Source organism: Phoca vitulina, unplaced genomic scaffold (assembly GCF_004348235.1).
Source record: "Phoca vitulina isolate PV1807 unplaced genomic scaffold, GSC_HSeal_1.0 scaffold29, whole genome shotgun sequence".
NCBI classification, from domain to species: domain Eukaryota; kingdom Metazoa; phylum Chordata; class Mammalia; order Carnivora; family Phocidae; genus Phoca; species Phoca vitulina.
Genome location: NW_022589732.1, coordinates 10987222 through 11005063, shown reverse-complemented (window position 1 = coordinate 11005063; position 17842 = coordinate 10987222). Strand labels below are relative to the sequence as shown.

Sequence of the window (17842 nt, the reverse complement as noted above, 5' to 3'; positions counted from 1 at the left end):
TTGCAGTCCTGGCCATAAAATGCTCGCGTTAGGGACAGGCATGGAAGGGCCAGAGACTAGGAACTCTGTGTAGCAGCCCCTGCTCTGTGAATTGCCCCCAAATGCTTTTTAAAGGTGGACGTTGTCAGAAAAAAACAAAGTCTGCCCACGTTCTCCCCAGTCATCTGATTTTTCCCCTCCTTGGATTTCATGGGACTGATTCGCCCATCCTCTTTTGCTCTGGGGCTCGGTACTTACTGGGAGAGTTTCCAGTTTCAAGGCTAAACACCCTCCCACATGCATTTCATTAAGAAAGTCACTGCTGGACTTGAATTCTAGAAGCTGCTAGATTAGTCAAGACATTACAGTGTAATTCATGTCTAAAAGAAGAGTAACCGGGATGCACAGGAGGGTCTGGAATCCAAAGGATGTGGCCCTCGGCACAGGGAGGGCAGCCCGGGGCCAGCCCCGGCTCGCCCTCCACGCCCCACCTCGGCCCTCTAGTTGGCTAGCGCATCTCGCCCGATTCCCGGCCATTCCTGGGCCCCCCGGGCATCTAGCACTCAATGCATCTATGCCCCAGGCTACATCCCACAGAGCCATGTCTCTGAAGACTTTACAGACTGTTCTCAAATGTCAAGCATGGACCATAGGAAACAGAGGTATGAAATGTGTGTGACAACATGGCCCCCACAGGTCTCCACTGAAGCTTGGACAATTGGACAAGGTATTTTGCCTCTCTTGAGTCTCAGTTTCCTCATCTATAAAATGGGTATGATAACAGCCATTTCACTGAGTTGTTGAACAAATCAAATATATGAAGAGTGATGAGCATAGTGCCTGGCCTATAGTAGGGTCTCAATAAGAGATGGCTAGTGGTATTACTTCTACTTTTAATCCAAAGTCCCCATGGTTACTTGGCTCAGCCTCTCTGGCATTCAGAAATGGTAACTGGGGGGAAAACAAAGTTTTTGCGTCTCCTTTTACCGGAGGTCACAGGACAAAGGAGGGACAGTGGTCTTAAGCTAAGCTGGTGTGCAAGAGGATAGCCAGTTAGGCTGCCACCCTTCCAGACCCCCATTAGAGGGCCTTCAGTCTAGAGGTCAGGTCCAGCCTTGGAAGGGCCTGCATGCTGTCATCTGCCTGCCTGGGGCCCCAGGAGGGCTCCGCAGGAGCTTCACCCTCGGCTGTAGGTTAGAGGTGCTGGAGAGAGGCCTCGCACCCAGACACACCTGAAGGAAGCAGCCACCCAACCTAGCCAGCCCTTGGCGCGAGGAGAGCAGCCAAGGGAGATAGAAAGGAAGGATGAAATGAAAGCTACTTACTGGGAGGCCGGGTCTTCCAGCGGGACCCTGAAATAAAGAGGGAAAGCGTGAGGTTTACGAAGGTCACGGTGTTAATACCCGAGCGTCCCACACTCTGCCCAACCAGCCGCGTGGCCTGAAGCCACTGTGCTCTAGAAGCCTCTGTTATTGTATGAACAAACTGAAGGCAGGACCTTGATCACTAAGCTTCCTTTCAGTTTTAGCATTCATTCATTCATTCATTCATTTAGAAAAGCAGTTAGTGGGGGTCTCCTCCATGTCAGGCCCAGGGAAGGTGCAAGGAAAAGAAAGACAAGAATGTCCCCTCCCATGTCTCTGCCCCTCATGACTCAAGGATCATCAGGGCTGTGGGTCTCACCGACTCCTCCTCTCTTTGAGTCTTTCTGTCTCAGTCAGTGCGATATTCTACCACTCTTTTCCGGCCCTGTGTGGCTCCAGGAGCCTGTCTTCACTGACCACAGCATGGTCTTTCAGCCCTGCCCCCATTACCCTCCTACTCCTGCCTAGCACAATCCGGGGCATAGACTAAAGGCTCCGTGTAATGGATCGGAAATCCCACTGGAAAGAGGAAGACCTTCAACAAAATGTGTATCAGGGCTAATAATTACCATCCGAGCAACATGCAGAGCGGGTGGCTCCGAAACCAAGCAAATCCTAAGAAAATCATGTCTTTCTAGTTCTGGCGCTCAGCTTCCAGATGGATCTGCTACAAGAGGGTGGCTGAGAAACAGCTCAAATGGTGCCTTGGGGGCATCATGGAGCACGTCGTAAAGGGGAGGAAACACCTGGAAAGAGCTTCTGGAGCTGAGATGCCGCGCTGGCAGGGCTGGGGCACGGGGTCCAGGAGAGGTGGTGACAGAGACAGTAGGAAGGATTTAGTTGCAAGCACGGGCTCTGGAGTCAGCCTGGCTGTGCTCAAATCCCGGCTCTGTCACTCCGAGTTGGCACCTTAATGAGTTGGCACCTTAATGAGATGCTTGGCCTCCCTGTATCTCAGTTTCCCCATCTTGTAAATGGGAGAACAATGACAGCTATCTCTTAGGATCACGGGAGAAAATGTATGCGAAGCACAGGGGCTGGCATACAGCAAGTGCTAAATAAATGCTCCCTATTACAGTTATTGGAAAAGAGCGCTGGCAGGAGGTGTGTGGAGCGGGCCTCGGTTTCTCCCTGCAGACACGTGGCTACAGATGTGTTTTCTCTCCTTCCAGACGTCCTGCTCTTCCTGCGAAGCCCAGGCGGGACCAGGGTCCCGGGGTGCTCACTGGAACACAAGCCCATGTGCTGCAGGGCTGCTCAGGCAAACCCGGGCAGCCCCAGGAATAAGTCATCCCCACTCTGGGCCTTGTTCCTGAGGACACCCCGGAGGCGGTGGTGCAATGACTCACCCACAGAGAATCGAGGTCACGGAGTCCTTGGGGAATGCTGGGTAATGGTTCTCATGGGAACAGGACGTGTCCCCATCTCTTCACTCTGCTTGATTTTGCCCCCATGGCACTAAAAGGTAAGCTCCCGGGGGCAGGGATTTTTCTGTTCTGTTCATGGATATGTTTCCAGTGCCTTGAGGAGTGCTGAGCTCATGGTCAGTCCTTCATTCCTATTTGTGGACCAAGGAACCTGAGGGCGGATGCTCAGAACCTGGGAACTCAGCCTCCTTCTTTCCCAGGCCCCCACAAAGACAGCTCAGGCACCAAATAGCCTCCTTAATCCAGAGTTTTCGCACTGAGCCAGTACCCTCTTCCTGTCACTTCTATGTTGCTTGGTCCTGATGCCACCAGGGAGTGGGCAAGACATGGGGCAGCCACCTCCTTCACATCCCAGGGAAGGGAACAGGTCTGCTGAGGGTTTCCAACCCCACACAGTGGGTCTACCCCAAATAGGGACAGAAGGGACAGATTACTACCACTCCTGTGTACGCACCACCTACTCATCCTACCTCATCTGCACACGGGAGGGACTTCCTTTGGGTCTCAGTACCAGGAAGAGCTGTGTTTCAGTCAAGTGCCAGGGGTGCTCCTACCTTCCTGCAGCCTGACTTGAACAACTCTGCTTTCCTCTCTGCTCTGGCCACCAGGAAGCTTGGAGCCCAGTCAGTGGCTCATCTTGCATAAGAGGTTGTCATGTCATTAGCTCTGGATCCTTCCTGCCTCGGCTCTCCACCCTCCTCCATCGTTTCCGTATCTCGTTTGTAAATCACCCCAAAATGTTTTTTTTAGAATAAGGTGGGTAGAAATAGATGAAATAAATAAATTAATAAAAACCACAGAACAATCATTTCCTCTTTAAAATGAAAGGCTTACCAGAATCTTTGTGGATCCTCTAGGATTTAAATGAGTTAATATATTCTAACTGGAAATATATTCTAACACACACTTGTGTGTGTATATATATATATAAATACATATATATACATGCATACACACATACCATTACATATATATTCCTCACAACTCCTGGAAGAGGCAGACACTATTACCGACCCCATTTTACAGATGAGGAAACCGAGGCCCAGAGAGGTAAAGCACCTTGCCCAAGGTGACGTAGCTAGAAGTGGCAGAGCCAGGATTCGGATGCAGGCAGTCTGGCTCCACAGCCCACGCTTGCATCACTATGCAAACACAACAGTGCCTAACAGGTGGTAAGTGCTAGCTAGGATTTCAGCAAGGATCACCTTCAGCCAGGGTGGCAGCTGGACATCATGTACTTCCCTGTATTCCTCCAGAGAAAGAGGCCTCCCTACCTCCCTCCGCCTTCTGTTTCAGCTTCACAGTTCCCATTAAGAAGTTCTCTGACATCTACAGCAGGCGTGGCCCGCAGGTGTCAGCTCCAATGTGCAGACTCAGGTGGATTGGTAGCGACTGAGTAAAGCGTTCTGTTAAGAAGCCTCCTGATTGATTAGCAATGTCTGCCATGGGCACGAACGGTGGGGTGATGGTGTCCACAATTTTTCTACCATCTTTAGATGGTAGATGTTTCCTGCTGCTACTTAAATCCATCCTCCTTGGTTGTGTTCTCTAGGCAGTGGCCATCCTGTGCCCTTGGGAACCTGGGTCTTCCAACTGGAGGGGCTCCTAAGAGACACTCAGGGTGGCAACAAGCACTGCCACCAGCCTCCATCTCTCTATCCCTTGCCTCCCTCAGCAGCATTCTTCCGTTGCAGGAAGCAGATACAACAGGGCTAGGAGGTGACTCCCACCCTGGCCAACTTCCCATTTCCTCTTTGTGGTTTCAACCAGGGAAGGGTGAAGGTGCAGGCCACGCACAGAGGCCGGGTCGGGAAACTACTTGGGCTCCTGCCCCTTACTCCTGGCTCAGGTGGTGGCCAGGCGGGCAGGGACTGAGGGAGACCCATATCCATCCGTACTGCATAACGCCCAGGGGCAGCAGCACCGTCTCTGGCTGGGAACCATCGGGGGAGTGAGGCCGGCAGGTGAGGCTTCATCCCGAGCTGACACTGGCAGCTTGGCCCGGCAGCCTGGGGGTGGCGGGGGGATGGGCCGGGTGTCTGGGGCGGGAGCTCCCACGAGTGGGGGAAGTGAGGACTCTTTTTGGCTTTGTCAAGAAAGAAGGGTTTTGAAAAGCAGCCCATTTCCAGCAGGTGGTCTGTTGAAGTTTCCTATGGTGGAGTTTATTTTGGAAGATTGATGACAGGAATTGAGATCTGACATCTAAAACCTGCCATGATAAATCATCCCCCTGCTTTTGGGGACTGACACGGTTTTCCTCCCTCTGTAAGTGGCGGTCGGAGAGCTGGGCAGGATGGGCGGCATGAGCTCAATGTGCCTTTTCAGGACCAGACGGGATAGTAAATAATGGTCTGACTGCAAATTGGGCCGGCTGCTCCCGAAGGGCAGACGGGGAGAGGACCGACCGTGCAATGGCGGCTCTGAGCAAGGCCAGGGATAGCGCTGCTCTCGGGAACCTTGACAAAGATCTGGTGTGGGGGCTCCGCCCTTTCAACTCCAATCCCCAGCTTCTCCCCCCTCCCCGACCCGCCCAACCCGCCAACAACCTCTGGGCCTTTTGTTGGGGTATCAAATGCTGTCCTGAAAGAAGACGTGCTCCTATTCTCCAGATCCATTACTTCAGGGAGACAGTCTCCTTGGGCTCTTCTCAGGTTCTTTGGAAGCGATTGGACTCCCGGCCCCGCCCTGGGCCTTAGGGCGACGCCAGGGGAAGGAGCCGGACCTGCGGTCATCTGTGTTGTCTCACACTGTCTAGCCCACTGAAACTGATCTCTTACATCAAAATACCACCAGCACCAGCACTACCAGCAACGACCACCTGCTGACCACCTAAGTGGGCCGGAATGGAGCCGCCCACACAGCAGGGTGGACAGCAGGTCCCGGGGAGCCGTCCACGCAGAGCCACGTGCTGACCTGTCTCCTGAAAGGCCAAGAGACCTTTCAGGACCAGAACTGAGTAGAGATTATCTTTCTTCTTTCTTATACCTGGAGCTTCTTTGAGTCCAGTTGCTTCCTCTGGGGACAAAGGAGCTGGGCCTAACAATGGGGCAAGCCAGCTTTTCAGATTGAAATTGGGACCCGCTGTGCCCCAGGGGCGGCCATTGTCTTGCCCTGGAGAGGTGCAGAGGTGGTTGGAAAGCGAAATGGAGGCCTCCTTCCCCGTGTCAGCATTCTGGAGGGACCCCGCAGAGTTGTGCGGAGAGTATAGGGGCTCCCCTGGAAGACGGCAGGCCCAGCTGTCAGTCCCCCCTCCCAGGGCCCGGTTACCAGCAGGAAGCGAGGCCTTTCAGATGTGCTAGCCCCGGCTGCGGCTGGAGTTACTTACAGGAGGTCCTGAAAGAGACAGAGAAAATGCCAGGGTCAGTGTCACGGCTGGAAGGATAGGCAGACCTGCCTCAGAAGCAGCGTCCAAAAATCCTTCGGCTGAGGGCTTTCCATCTGGTCTTCGACGTTTGTATTTTCCTGGCCCACTTTCACCAAAATAATCTTTCCCCCTTTATTTCATCTCCATATTTTCATTATTGGATGAGAAATCTAGAGGTCTGGGCCCCAGGCGCAGCCCAGCTGGGGCCCTAACTTCCTGCCCCGTAAAATGGGCTCCTCGGGGCCCCGCCCCAACCTGGGGACACGGTTGCTTTGCAGAACACAGGGCCGTGGGCACCGAGGCGACATTGCAGAACATCAACGGTGTGACAGAACCTCAAGAGATGATGGTTACTAGCTTGCTCGCTGTCCTCTCCACGCTTCCACGAAGTAGCACGGAAAACAAGCAGGAAGCAGCTGGGACGAATGACATGCTTCACTAGGTTCCCCACCTGATGTCTATCTGGCCTGTCCTGGTTTCTCTTTAGCCGTGAGTCAGGCGTTTCTACCCTCCTGGGTCTGCTGCCCACTCCCTCCTTCTCCCCGCCCTCCTGTGCCCAGGGGTCCCCTCCCTCCACGCCTCTCTCTTTTTTTCTCTTCTACTTCCTTTTTTTTTTTTAAGATTTTATTTATTTATTTAATTGACACAGAGAGAGAAAGAGACAGCGAGCGAGAGAGGGAGCACAAGCAGGGGGAGTGGGAGAGGGAGAAGCAGGCTCCCTGTTGAGCAGGGACCCCCTACGTGGGGCTCGATCCCAGGACCCTGGGATCATGACCTGAGCCGAAGGCAGACGCTTAACAACTGAGCCACCCAGACGCCCCTCTTCTCTTCTACTTCTGTCTACCCTGCCCCCCCAGCCCCCCAGAGGCCTCAGCATTAGCCCCCTCTCATTGCCCATGACAGCCAAGAATCACAAACCCCACGTTCCAGGAAGGGGGCAGGAGGGTGGGTGCAGAGCGATGGTGCAGAAGAGGGAGCTGCTGCAGGATGGTGAACTGAAGGCATTTCTGCCCAACGTGAGTCATGAAACCCCCTGGGCCCGTGGGATTCCCAGCTGGGCCTGGTGCGTCTGCCGGGCCCCTGGTGACCTGGCCACGTTAACACAGCTGCTACTCCGCTTCTTTTATGCTCGGCCAAGAAAGACTCCTTATGTTTCCCCTGGCCCCCGCGCATTCCCCGAGCCAGCTTCCTTCTCCCTGCCTTCATCTGCCTGCTTCTCTGTCCGGCCAGGAGGAAACAGCCTCTTTCATGCTGGCCCCTGTCAAGCCGTCACGTTAAGGAGGAACAAAATGTTTTAAATTAAGAAAATAATAAGTCAAGTGCTCGCTTCGGCAGCACATATACTAAAATTGGAAAGAAAATAATAAGTCAAGAGGAGTAGTGACTGGGTGGGGAGGGCCGGGGCAGGCCGGCTCCGTTTGCAGAACAGCCAGAGGGAGGGAGATGGCATGAGGCAGGGAGCATCTGGGACCTATTAGGCGGCGAGGCAGGGCGATGTCACCCAGAATCTGAAAATATCCCTTGAGTGCAGCTTGCCGGAGGGAAGTGTCCTCATGAGAAGCAGGCTGGTGACAAAGTTCAGTCCATGGCAAGTTTCGGATGGTTTAGCCACATGGAGAGCAGATGCCCTGCACCTTCCGGGCCTGACAGGGCCCCAGCTGCCAGTGCCGCAGGCTCTAGAGGAATCTCTGGCGACAGGGCCTTGCTTCGGCGATGGCCCAGCCTGCTGTTAGGCGCCCCCGCCATGTGTGTGTGCTGGATGCGGCTGGGCAGCCGACCCGGGGCTCTGGCGCATAGCACAGGAGAGCTGTTTGTTGGGTCCACCCCAGAGTGGACAGAACAGAAATTCTATTGAAGATTTCAAGGGTTTTTATATCATCCTCACCACCATCGTCACTGCACACACCTCCATGGTCCTTACTAGGTGCCCGGCACGATTCTAAGTGTTTCCCATTTGGGGGATGGTTCTATTATCCCCACTTTGCAGATGAAGACACTGAGGCACAGAAAATCTGAGCTACTGTCCCCAGACCCTTCACTACAGTGTCTCTCTCCATGCTTACCCCCAAACTGCTCACAGATCTGTCCCCTCTCCACACCTCTCCCTCGCCTGCCTGCCCAGCTTTTCAGCCTCTGGCTCCTCTCTCTAGATCCTTCCATCTCTCGGTTATAGGATCCTTCTTATGCAAGGGCATCTGGCTGTGTCAATCTCTTCCAGGCCCCCACTCCCCCACCCAGACTTTAGGAATGGGGAGAGCCCCTGTTTGTTACTTGATTCTGTACCTTAAGAAGGGAAAGAAGGATAAGGGAATTATTAAAAAAAAAAAAAAAAAAGAAGAAGAAGACTATTTCTATCATGAACATGTTTCCCTGTCACTGATGATCCTCAAGTGTTCCCCTGGAAAATCTTCCGGCCCTTGGAAAACCTAACTGCTGCCCTGCCCCCCGCCAGCCCTGGATGCCACCTCATGCTGTATTCAATGCCTAGCAGCTGGAAGGTGGCTTGTGAAATCCACCAGTGCCTTGATGTTACAGATGGGCCTCCCATGTGGCCACCTGGCCACCTCAGTAACATGGCCACTGACCGACCTGTCCCACAGCCGGGCACCGAAGGGCAGACTCACCCCCAGGTAATACCAAGTCCTCATTGTACAGAGGGGAAAAGAGAGCCCAGGGAGGGTAGTGACCATGCAGTCATGGTGTGGGTGGGCATAGGGATGGGGCCAGAACCCAGGGCTCCTGACTCCCCAGCCCTGGGTCTTCCAAACAAAGTCACGCCCACACTGCCACAGCCCAAGGGGGTAGGGAGACACCTGACTCCACCCCTGGGCCTGACACAGCTGGGAGAACTTCCAAGACCATCCCAGTGCCCTGGGGTGCGCAGAGCAGCCTGCAGCGAAGCTCCCAGGGCAGGGTCCACAGCAGAGGTTCTGCCTGAGACCCTCCTCCCTCTGCCTGATGTCTGTCACCTACCACCTCGGTGAGGACGCTGCTGTCCTCTCCAGGGTTTGGCTGACCTCCTTCAAGTAAACAGTGATGGTCCTCCTGAACAGACATGGAGGAATGGACTTCTAGGAAGAATCCTGGGGTATCGTTCTGGGTCATGCCTTTCTTCAACCATTTTTTGTAAGTTCGTTCATTCATTCATTCAACAAACATTTGACAATTGCCTGCCATGTGTCACTCGCTGTGCCGTGCTGTGCCGGGCTGTGGCTATGTAGAGATGGATAAGGCACAGTCGTTGCCCTTTGAGGAAGAAAAACTTCATTATTTAAGCACCTAATACCTACTAGGCCCCAGGCTAAGCTCTAGTGATACAGAGATGAATAACTCATTTCCTCCCCTTGAGAAGGCAACAGTTCCCTACGTTAGAAAGCTGGAGAAATTCCAGAGAAGAGAACTAAAATGAACAAAAGGATTTAGGGAGAAAGGTTTGCCGCAGGAGGATGCATCCATTCAATCAACAACATTTACTGAGTGCCTACTATGTGGCAAGCGTCCTGCTGAGCACGGTCATTAGAACAGCACATTTAATCCTTACAATAACTATGTGAGGTGGCCACCAGCATCCTCACATCACGCACGAGGAACCTGAGGCTTCGAGGCTAAGTGATCAACCTAAGGTGATCTCCTTGTCTTAAGTGGTGGTGTCTGGCTTTTACGTGTGTGCAGGTTTTTTGTTTGTTTTTTTGTTTTTTTTAGGCTGAATTTCCACACAGCAGAGCCTGGATTTGAACCAGGTCTCTCTTACCCAGAAGCCTGTGCTCTCGAGCTAGAGGTCATGAAAGTCATGAGGGGTGGGAGGGGATGCCTGGCCCTCAGCCTCACACCCTTCTAATGTGGGCAGGTAAGCCTCTCCCCGCTCCTCTGAGGGTTTGGCCCTGTCCAGACCCTGGATCCAGTCCTGGTCCTGGAGGGGGAAGCAGAGAGCCACAGGGTGTGCCCAGGTTCCACGTCATATGAGCCGTGATCTGACCCTGCTTGACCGCGGGGCTCCTGGCAACTGGGGTCCTAGCCTCGACCCATGCCTCCTACTGCCTGCTGCCAGCCGCCTGTGCTGACCACCTGCCGCTTGGCTCTGCCACGTGCCGACCCACCCATTCTGCCAGGACAAATGCTTTGCATCCAGGCTCTCCTTGGAGGTGGGGTGACAGACAGAGCTGGTCATGCTGTGCCTCCTGGAGCCAGGTTTCTCAAATGAGGGCAATTCTGCACCGCAGGGGATAGTTCATTGGCAATATCTGGAGACGTTTTTTGATAATTACAACCGGGAGGCTGCTTCTGGTCTCCAGTAGGTAGAGGCCAGGGATGCCGCTAAACATCCCAAGATGCACAGGCAGCTTCCTACAACAAAGAATGAGGTGGCCCCAAATGTCAACTCTGCTGAGGGTAAGAAACCCTGCCCCAGACTAATGGGACCTGGGGGTTCCTCATGTACCTACAATCTTGCCTGTGCCCCGATATTGAGGCCCCAGCCATCACTCAACCTTGTGGTCTGCCAACTTTGGGGATCCCATTCTTCTATAGGTTGACTTGTTCTACCTCCACTCAAGACCTTGTTAAGACAAGTAATAATTCATGCATTGAGCATTTATTCTGTGCCTGGCACTATTCAAAGAACCTTAGGTATTTTATGTCACTCAGTCCACCCAACAGCCTGGTGAAGTTGCTACTATTATTATTATTATTATTCCCATTCTACAGATGAAAATGCTGTGGCCCAGGAAGAGTTTAAGACATATATTCACGGTCCAGAGCTCATGCATGCCTGAGCTGGCACTCGAACCCAGATCTGCCTGACGCCACGGCGGCATGAATGCAGCGGGACCCAGCCTTCCGGGACCGTGGGCTCCCTGGAGCTTGAAGAAGTTAAGTGCATGAGAAATAAATGGAGCCACTTCTGTCTTAAGGGGTGGTAAAGGAGAGAAGCGTGAGTAGCTTCAAAAACCATCGCGAGAAATCCATCAGTGACGGGCATGATGGCCTGTTAAGGGAAACTGAATGAGCTCCCAGGCAGCCTCCGTTTTTGAGGTTCACATCAAAGAGAACAAGAAGCCCTTCTCCCTTCCAGCCCCATGGCAGGAACACTGGCTTTCAAGGGAGGGCCAAGGCCGATTTCTGGGCAGCGCCCCTGGATGTGATGCTCTGGGAGCGTGCCTGACCAATCCAGCTCTATGACCGCCAGAACACTCAGTGAGCTTCACCACAGCCCAATTCCCATTTTACAGATGAGGACACTGAGGCTCAGAAGGGACATACTTGCCTATGGTTCATGGCTGGTAAGTGATCCTGAATCCTAGTCCAGTGCTCTTCCCAGAGCATTGGCAGAGCATTGGTGGGGTGGTGGTGGAAGGGGACTTTACATTTCTGAGAAAAAAATACACAACTACTCAGACAAGGGTGTGCCGAAGCCAGCTCATCCTATAGTCTTGTGAGAGCCGATTGTACGCATCTCTTTCCAACTCTGTGTTCAGTGACTTCACATTGGCAGCTGGAATTTGGCCACTGTGGGAGTAGTCACACCACAGAAATTGGCAAAAGCTACAAAGTAGCTTCCCCCACCCCCAGAGCCATCTGTTAATCATTTCCCAGTGCAGTGCAGCTTAGATCTGTCCCATGATGATGTCTCCTGGCCACAAGACATCCACAGACCTTTCCAGTGTGGCTGGTGGAGAGTAACAGGTCCTGAGAGGAGTGGGCAGCAGTTAAAATCACACACGCCACATGATCTCCTTCTGCACTCATTGCAGACATTGCTAATCAATCACAGCTAGTCTTTCCCCAACGAGCCTTGACAAGGCTTCATCATTCTTTCCAACACAGCCACTATAAATCAGCAGGAACTGGCACGTGAGATGGAACCTATTAGTCATCTTGGAACTAGAGGCACCTGGGGGCTGAGACTCGGGGAAGCCAGTAGCAGAAGCATGAGGGTCCTTTTCTGACTTATCCGGTGAGCTGAGTCTAGCCTTGGGGCACAGCAGAGATGGGGATGGAGAGGCTGGTAACCCAGAACCCCCAGATACACCTCACACCAGGGGTAGAGACTAGCTTTCACTGCAGTGCTCTCTCCCCACCCCATCCCGCTATCCAGAATGGCAGAGGAAGTGGGAGGCGTGAGCAGGGAAGGGAGCAGCCAGTGAGATTCCCCTCCAGTTCACTTCATCCTCCGGCCCCAGGAGGTCCCCAGGTGACCTATTGCTGCCCCATCTGGAGCCATCAGAGGGCAATTCAAGTGGCCACCTCCCTGCAGATACCACGGAGGTGGCCTTCATCCCTGGCGGGGCCTCAGGCTGGCTCCAGGGGTTTCTGGAGCATTCTGCCCTTGGAAACCCTTCCCTTCAATCTGGAGACTGTCCCCTTTCACGTCCTGGTTTCCCATCTTCTTTGGTGAGTGCCTGGGGACAGGCAGAGGGTGGCGAGACAAGGGCAGGCTCCAAGCCTTGCCTGGCACTTGGGGACCCAGAGGGTGTGCCTGGATCTCACACTCTCTCGGTTGCCTCCCCAGCACTTGTTCTCCCTGCCTCCTTCCTAATGTGACCCCGAGTTTCCTCGGGTCTCCACCATTCTCCACACGGCCCCAGGTCCTCAGAGGAGCCCAGCCCAGGCCCAGCTAGGAAGCGGTGAGGGTTGAGTGCCCAGGGCCGGGACCCTCATGAAGATGGCTCTGGTGGAGTCAGTTTGAGCAGGCCAAGGGGGGAATCCCACAGCTGAGGACACCAAGGGATGGGAGATCTGTTCACCAGGGAAGGACTGCAGTTCCCTCCACCGCAGACCCCCAGAGGCCCTGTCCCCGGGGGAGGCAGCCCCCAGGCCCCGGGAAGTGGCTGAAGGGCTGCTGGGAGGGCTCCTATAGGCGGGGAGGAGAAGGAGCGTGGGGACCTGACCGTGGGGGCCCTGCCCAGGGGACAGAGGGCCATGCCCAGCCCCAGGCAGGATGGACAACAGTTCAGACCAGAGATGGCCACCGGCCACCCCTGTGTCCCCTCAGCTGCAGCCCTGGGAGCAGGGCGCCTGGAAGGCTAAGTGGTGGGCAGGAAGTGGCTGAGTTAGCCCTACCTAGTCTGCCCGCCCTCAGCGGAGGCCGGGCTTGAGGGCAGCGCTGGGCGCAGGATTAGGATGGTGAAGAAGTGTGTCCTGGCACGCTTGACCTGCGTCCCCACCATGCTCACTGCACACATGTTTCTTATCACAAACATCCGCTCAACGCTGGCCGTGTGAGCAGCTGTGCTGGATGGGGTGAAATCACACACTGCCGCTGTTCTTGGGGCGCTTCTTCTCCAGCTCAGGAGATGCCGCCCCACCTCCAAGTGACCCCCCTGCCCCCGACACCCCGTCCCTGAGCCTGAGCTTTGGGCCAGCTTCTCCCTCCAGCAGAGTTCACGTGCTGGTCGCCCCACTTACGGCCGCCCGCAGACCTCCCAGACCCTCGAGTCAGCCCCGGGCCCCGCCAAGGCCCCCCGGCTTCAGCTCCAGACCCTGAGTGCCATCTGGGCCAGGTGTGCTGTGGGTCTTGCTGTCCCCTCCCCCTCAGGGCCTTCAGCCACCTGGGTGCCCACTCCCCAGGGAGCTCCCGCCTGGGGTGCTCTGTGGCTAGATTTTGCCTTCTTGAGACTCTGGTTTCACCTTTCCTCATTTGATCCATGAAAAAACCCCTGAAAGGTGGGAGCATTTATGGGGGGCGAGCCATGATACAGTGGGGGACTTGCTGTCCACAGCCTCTTGGGGACAGCCCGGCCAGCGAGCCTCTGCTCTGGCTCCAGCCATCTGGGCGGCTCCTGGCCTGCAGACCTGTGCTCACCGCCGGAGACGGGGCCGTAGGGGCAGGCGGGGGCCGTAGGGGCAGGTGGTCCTCACGAGACCCTGCGCTGCCGCTCCAGCCTGGAGCCGGGCTTTACTTTCTTCCCTGGGCTGTCACTTTGGTCCCTGCAGGAGGACCACACCTCTGACCCTGGTCCTTCTTCCTGACACCGGATCTGGCCGCCCGTATCCGATGTTCCCGTGGAAGGCCCTGCTTGGGGCAGCTCACGGCGTCACCACCCTGCGGGCAGGGTCCCACTGGGCAACTGCTGGAAGGAGAGAAGGGAGGGCAGCCAGCCAAGGGTCGAGGCCCTGGTCAGACCCACACAGGACGTTATCCCTCAGAAGCCCCGGCCAGGCCATAGGCTTTGTAGTCTTATCTTTAGACACAAACCTCTACCTCCTGGGGAAGGGCTTTTTAATTTTCAAGTCACATTTATTGATGACCCAGTAGGGGCTGGCCTCCTGAATCTTCTGTCTCAGCTTTGTTGTCAACACTAATAGGTCCTGAGTACTCACCAACCTCCAACGGGAGCCCGGCGTCTTACACGGCGTCTCATTGACTCCAGTCCTACAAGTAACACTCCTACTATCCACACCTAACAGATAAGGGAACTGAGGCACAAAGGCCAAGTTACAGGCCCACAGTCAGAGGGGGGCACCGAGCATATCCGTAGCCCCAGAGCTACGCAGATCCTCACCAAAGAGCCCTAACAACCCTGGCAGGCAGGTTCGGTACACATGGGGCTCTTGAGGCACAGAGAAGTTACATAATTTATCCAAGCTCACCCAGCTGGTAAGTGGCTGAGCTGACATCCGGAACTAGCTACACCCTAAAGCTTTTCTTTTTAACCCCTGCGTGTATTGCTTCAACCGTGGAAGCAAGTAAGAGTCAACAAAACTTAGATGGTGGGGCGAGAGGGTCAGACTGTGGAGAAAGAAAATCTGCAGTATGCCCTTTCTAGTCCCCCTGAGGACGGCGCGACCTCATCCACGGGCTTACTGCAGACCCCCGTCATCTCTTTCTTAAAGCCGGTGCCCTGAGCGCCCCGACTGCGGATGGCTGCCAACCCCACGCAGACATTGCGCATCTGAGCGGGAACCCCAGCCAGCCACCCGCACACATGGTCTCGTGCTTTCATTGTTCCCTCCTTTACAGAGAAGTAACGGAATAGACTTGACGTGACTTGACAACTTGGGTCTTTTGCTTATCAAACCGGGCCCCCGCCCAGAACGGTGGGTAAGAGCATCAGTTTGGGAGACAAACAGCCACTGGTTCAAATCCCAGTTTTGCTGCTTGCGAGCTGTGTGACCTTGAGCCAGTTGCTTCCCTTCTCTAGGCCCAGTGTCCTCTTCTGTAAAGTGGGGTAATGATAGTATCGACCTCATTGGATTTCAAGGAGTAAATGCGAGAATGCAGGTCAGGGGTTTTAGCACGGGTCCTGGCTTAGAGGAAGCACGCAGGAGATGGGAGCTCTGACACTTCTTCTGGTTCTGAATAATGATGTCCTCTCCCAGGAGGGTCTGCTACCTTCCTCTGTGTTCTAACCGGAAGGACGGCTAACAGCTCTCTCCACGTGCCGAGCGTCGTTCTTCGTGTTTTAGGGATATTACCACATTCAACCCTTCCCGAGCCTTACACGGCGGCCACCTCTACCACTCTCATTCCACAGACAAGAAGACAGAGGCACGGCGAGGTGGTACGTCCCTGCTTGGGGTCACAGGCTGACTCCGGGGCCCCCGCTGTTAGTCCGTCTGCTGCACTGCCTCTCAGATGAGCCCCCGAAACCCTGGAAACCAGGGAGAACAAACAGACAGGGGTCAGAGCAAGCGGAGATCAGCAGAGCAGGATGGGGCTGGGTGACCATTTGACTAAAATAGTACAGATTAAAGTCGCCAGCTTTGAACCAGTGGGACAAATTACGCATTTCTTGCTTCCTTGGGCCCCTGACACTTCCCCGTTGGGGTCCTGAGTGAGGAAGTCTGGGGGGTAGGTCTTGCTGGTGGAGGTTACAGGCCCAACTCTAGATTCGGGCCAGGGCTGCTGGCATTGTTCTCTGGCAGCCAGCTTCCCTGACAGCCTCCGGCTCGGGGCAGAGGGGCCGAGCTGCCTGAGCACAGATGAGGGCAGGGGGCCGGGGCTGGGGAGAAGTTCTCCATCAAGTCACCCGCCTGCGTAGTCGGGGTGGAGATCCATCAGGGATGGGGCACCCATCAAGCTCTGCTGGGTCTGATCCCTGATTCTATTTCGATATGGATCTGGAGTCCCACTTGAACTTGTCACCTTTGACCGAATCTCCGAGAAGCAGTGAGGTCCTCCGTGTGACCTGGAGATAGCTCTCAAGGAGAGTTCCCACCCCAGCCCTCCCCTTAGGTCCTTCCCAGGAAGTGAGCGGCTGAGGAAGTTGGCAGTTGAGCAAACAGTGCTCCCCTCCCACATCTAAAATGCACAAAATGTTCTCCAGCAAAGGTCGCATCATTAAGTACGGCCGCTGCACACCACCTCTTCCGAGCTGTTGGCCTTGATTTACCATGACCCCATGGTACCATGCTCAATTCTCTCCCAAGCCCTCAAATATTCAGTTAGTTGTCGTTCTCATTTCTTTTCTTTTTTTTTTTTTTTAAAGATTTTATTTATTTGACAGAGAGAGACACAGCGAGAGAGGGAACACAAGCAGGGGGAGTGGGAGAGGGAGAAGCAGGCTTCCCGCGGAGCAGGGAGCCCGATATGGGGCTCGATCCCAGGACCCTGGGATCATGACCTGAGCCGAAGGCAGACGCTTAACGACTGAGCCACCCAGGCGCCCCGTCGTTCTCATTTCTATGTACAGATGCTAATTCCCTGTTTTCCTTGTCTTGTCTTTTCTGTTAGAATGTAAGTTTTCTGATGGGTGCGCTCATTCACTTTTTAGTCATTAGTCCAAGAGGAGCTGAGGGAGACCAGAGGCTGCAAACCCCAGGGCCCTCAAGGAGCCAGATAAGTAACAAATGAATGGAGCAGGCCAGGTGCGCTGCAATAGGGCAGGACAGATACTGGGGCCAAGTGCTAGGGGCTAGCCTGTGTGCCTACAACGGAGTTACCACTCGTTGGCTCCGACCAAATACTGCCAGGGTGGGAGGCAGTCTCACTATTGTTGGATCTTGAAAATATTCAAGAAAAATGGGATGTTTTACGCAAAATCTTCTGGTTTCTAAATATAGATATAAACTGAAGAAAATATGAAAAACTACTCTGCAAGGCAAAAAAGAAGCTGCATTTGGGCCGCAAGTTGCTGATTCGCAATACACAGTCCCTGGGGGCCTTCCAGGCCTGATGTATTCCAATTCCACAGCCCGGAGCTGCCGGCCCAGAATGCGTGCTCGGTTAATCCTTGCCGAATTCATGAATGAGTATGTGGGCAGGTCCCCTGGCTAGCACCCGAACTAAGGATCTAGGAAGGAACGATGTCGTCACAGCATTTGGAAACTGACTTGTGTTGGAGCGTGAGCTTTACCCCAGTGTGGAATTGTTTGGTTATGCCACCTTCGAGAATGCTTACATCTCTCCCCCTTTGCCTCCCTCCTTCCACGAGGCATGGAAGCCCCAAGCCGAAGCCTAGCAATGACCAAGGCCCAAACCTCAGGATGTCAGGTGAGTAAGAAAGCGGGGCTTTACTCAGGCCTGGAGGGGAAGCAGGGTTACATGGAGCCTGGGAAAAATTAATAATCAGTGAGGTACTTAACTGCCCCTGGCTATCTATTTTTCTTAAATCGTACTTTAATTTGCATACAGTTAAAAATATGTACCATGATTAGTAATTAATAAGTGTTAATGCTTGGTCATAGTACAGAGTGTTTTCATTTATAATGGCATAATCAAGTGAAAAATTTGCTTGTCTCTGTCTTTCAATTAGTTATGTCTCAAGCAG

The 17842-nt window shown here is 54.2% G+C and overlaps 1 protein-coding gene across 1 annotated transcript in view; it reads right to left on the bottom strand.

Moving 5' to 3' along the window:
* The window catches only part of COL13A1 (collagen type XIII alpha 1 chain), a 144498-nt gene that overhangs the window by 78094 nt on the left and 48562 nt on the right, over positions 1-17842 (bottom strand). The window contains 1 exon segment of the mRNA XM_032423878.1: positions 1305-1331. Coding sequence (XP_032279769.1) covers positions 1305-1331 — 27 coding nt within the window.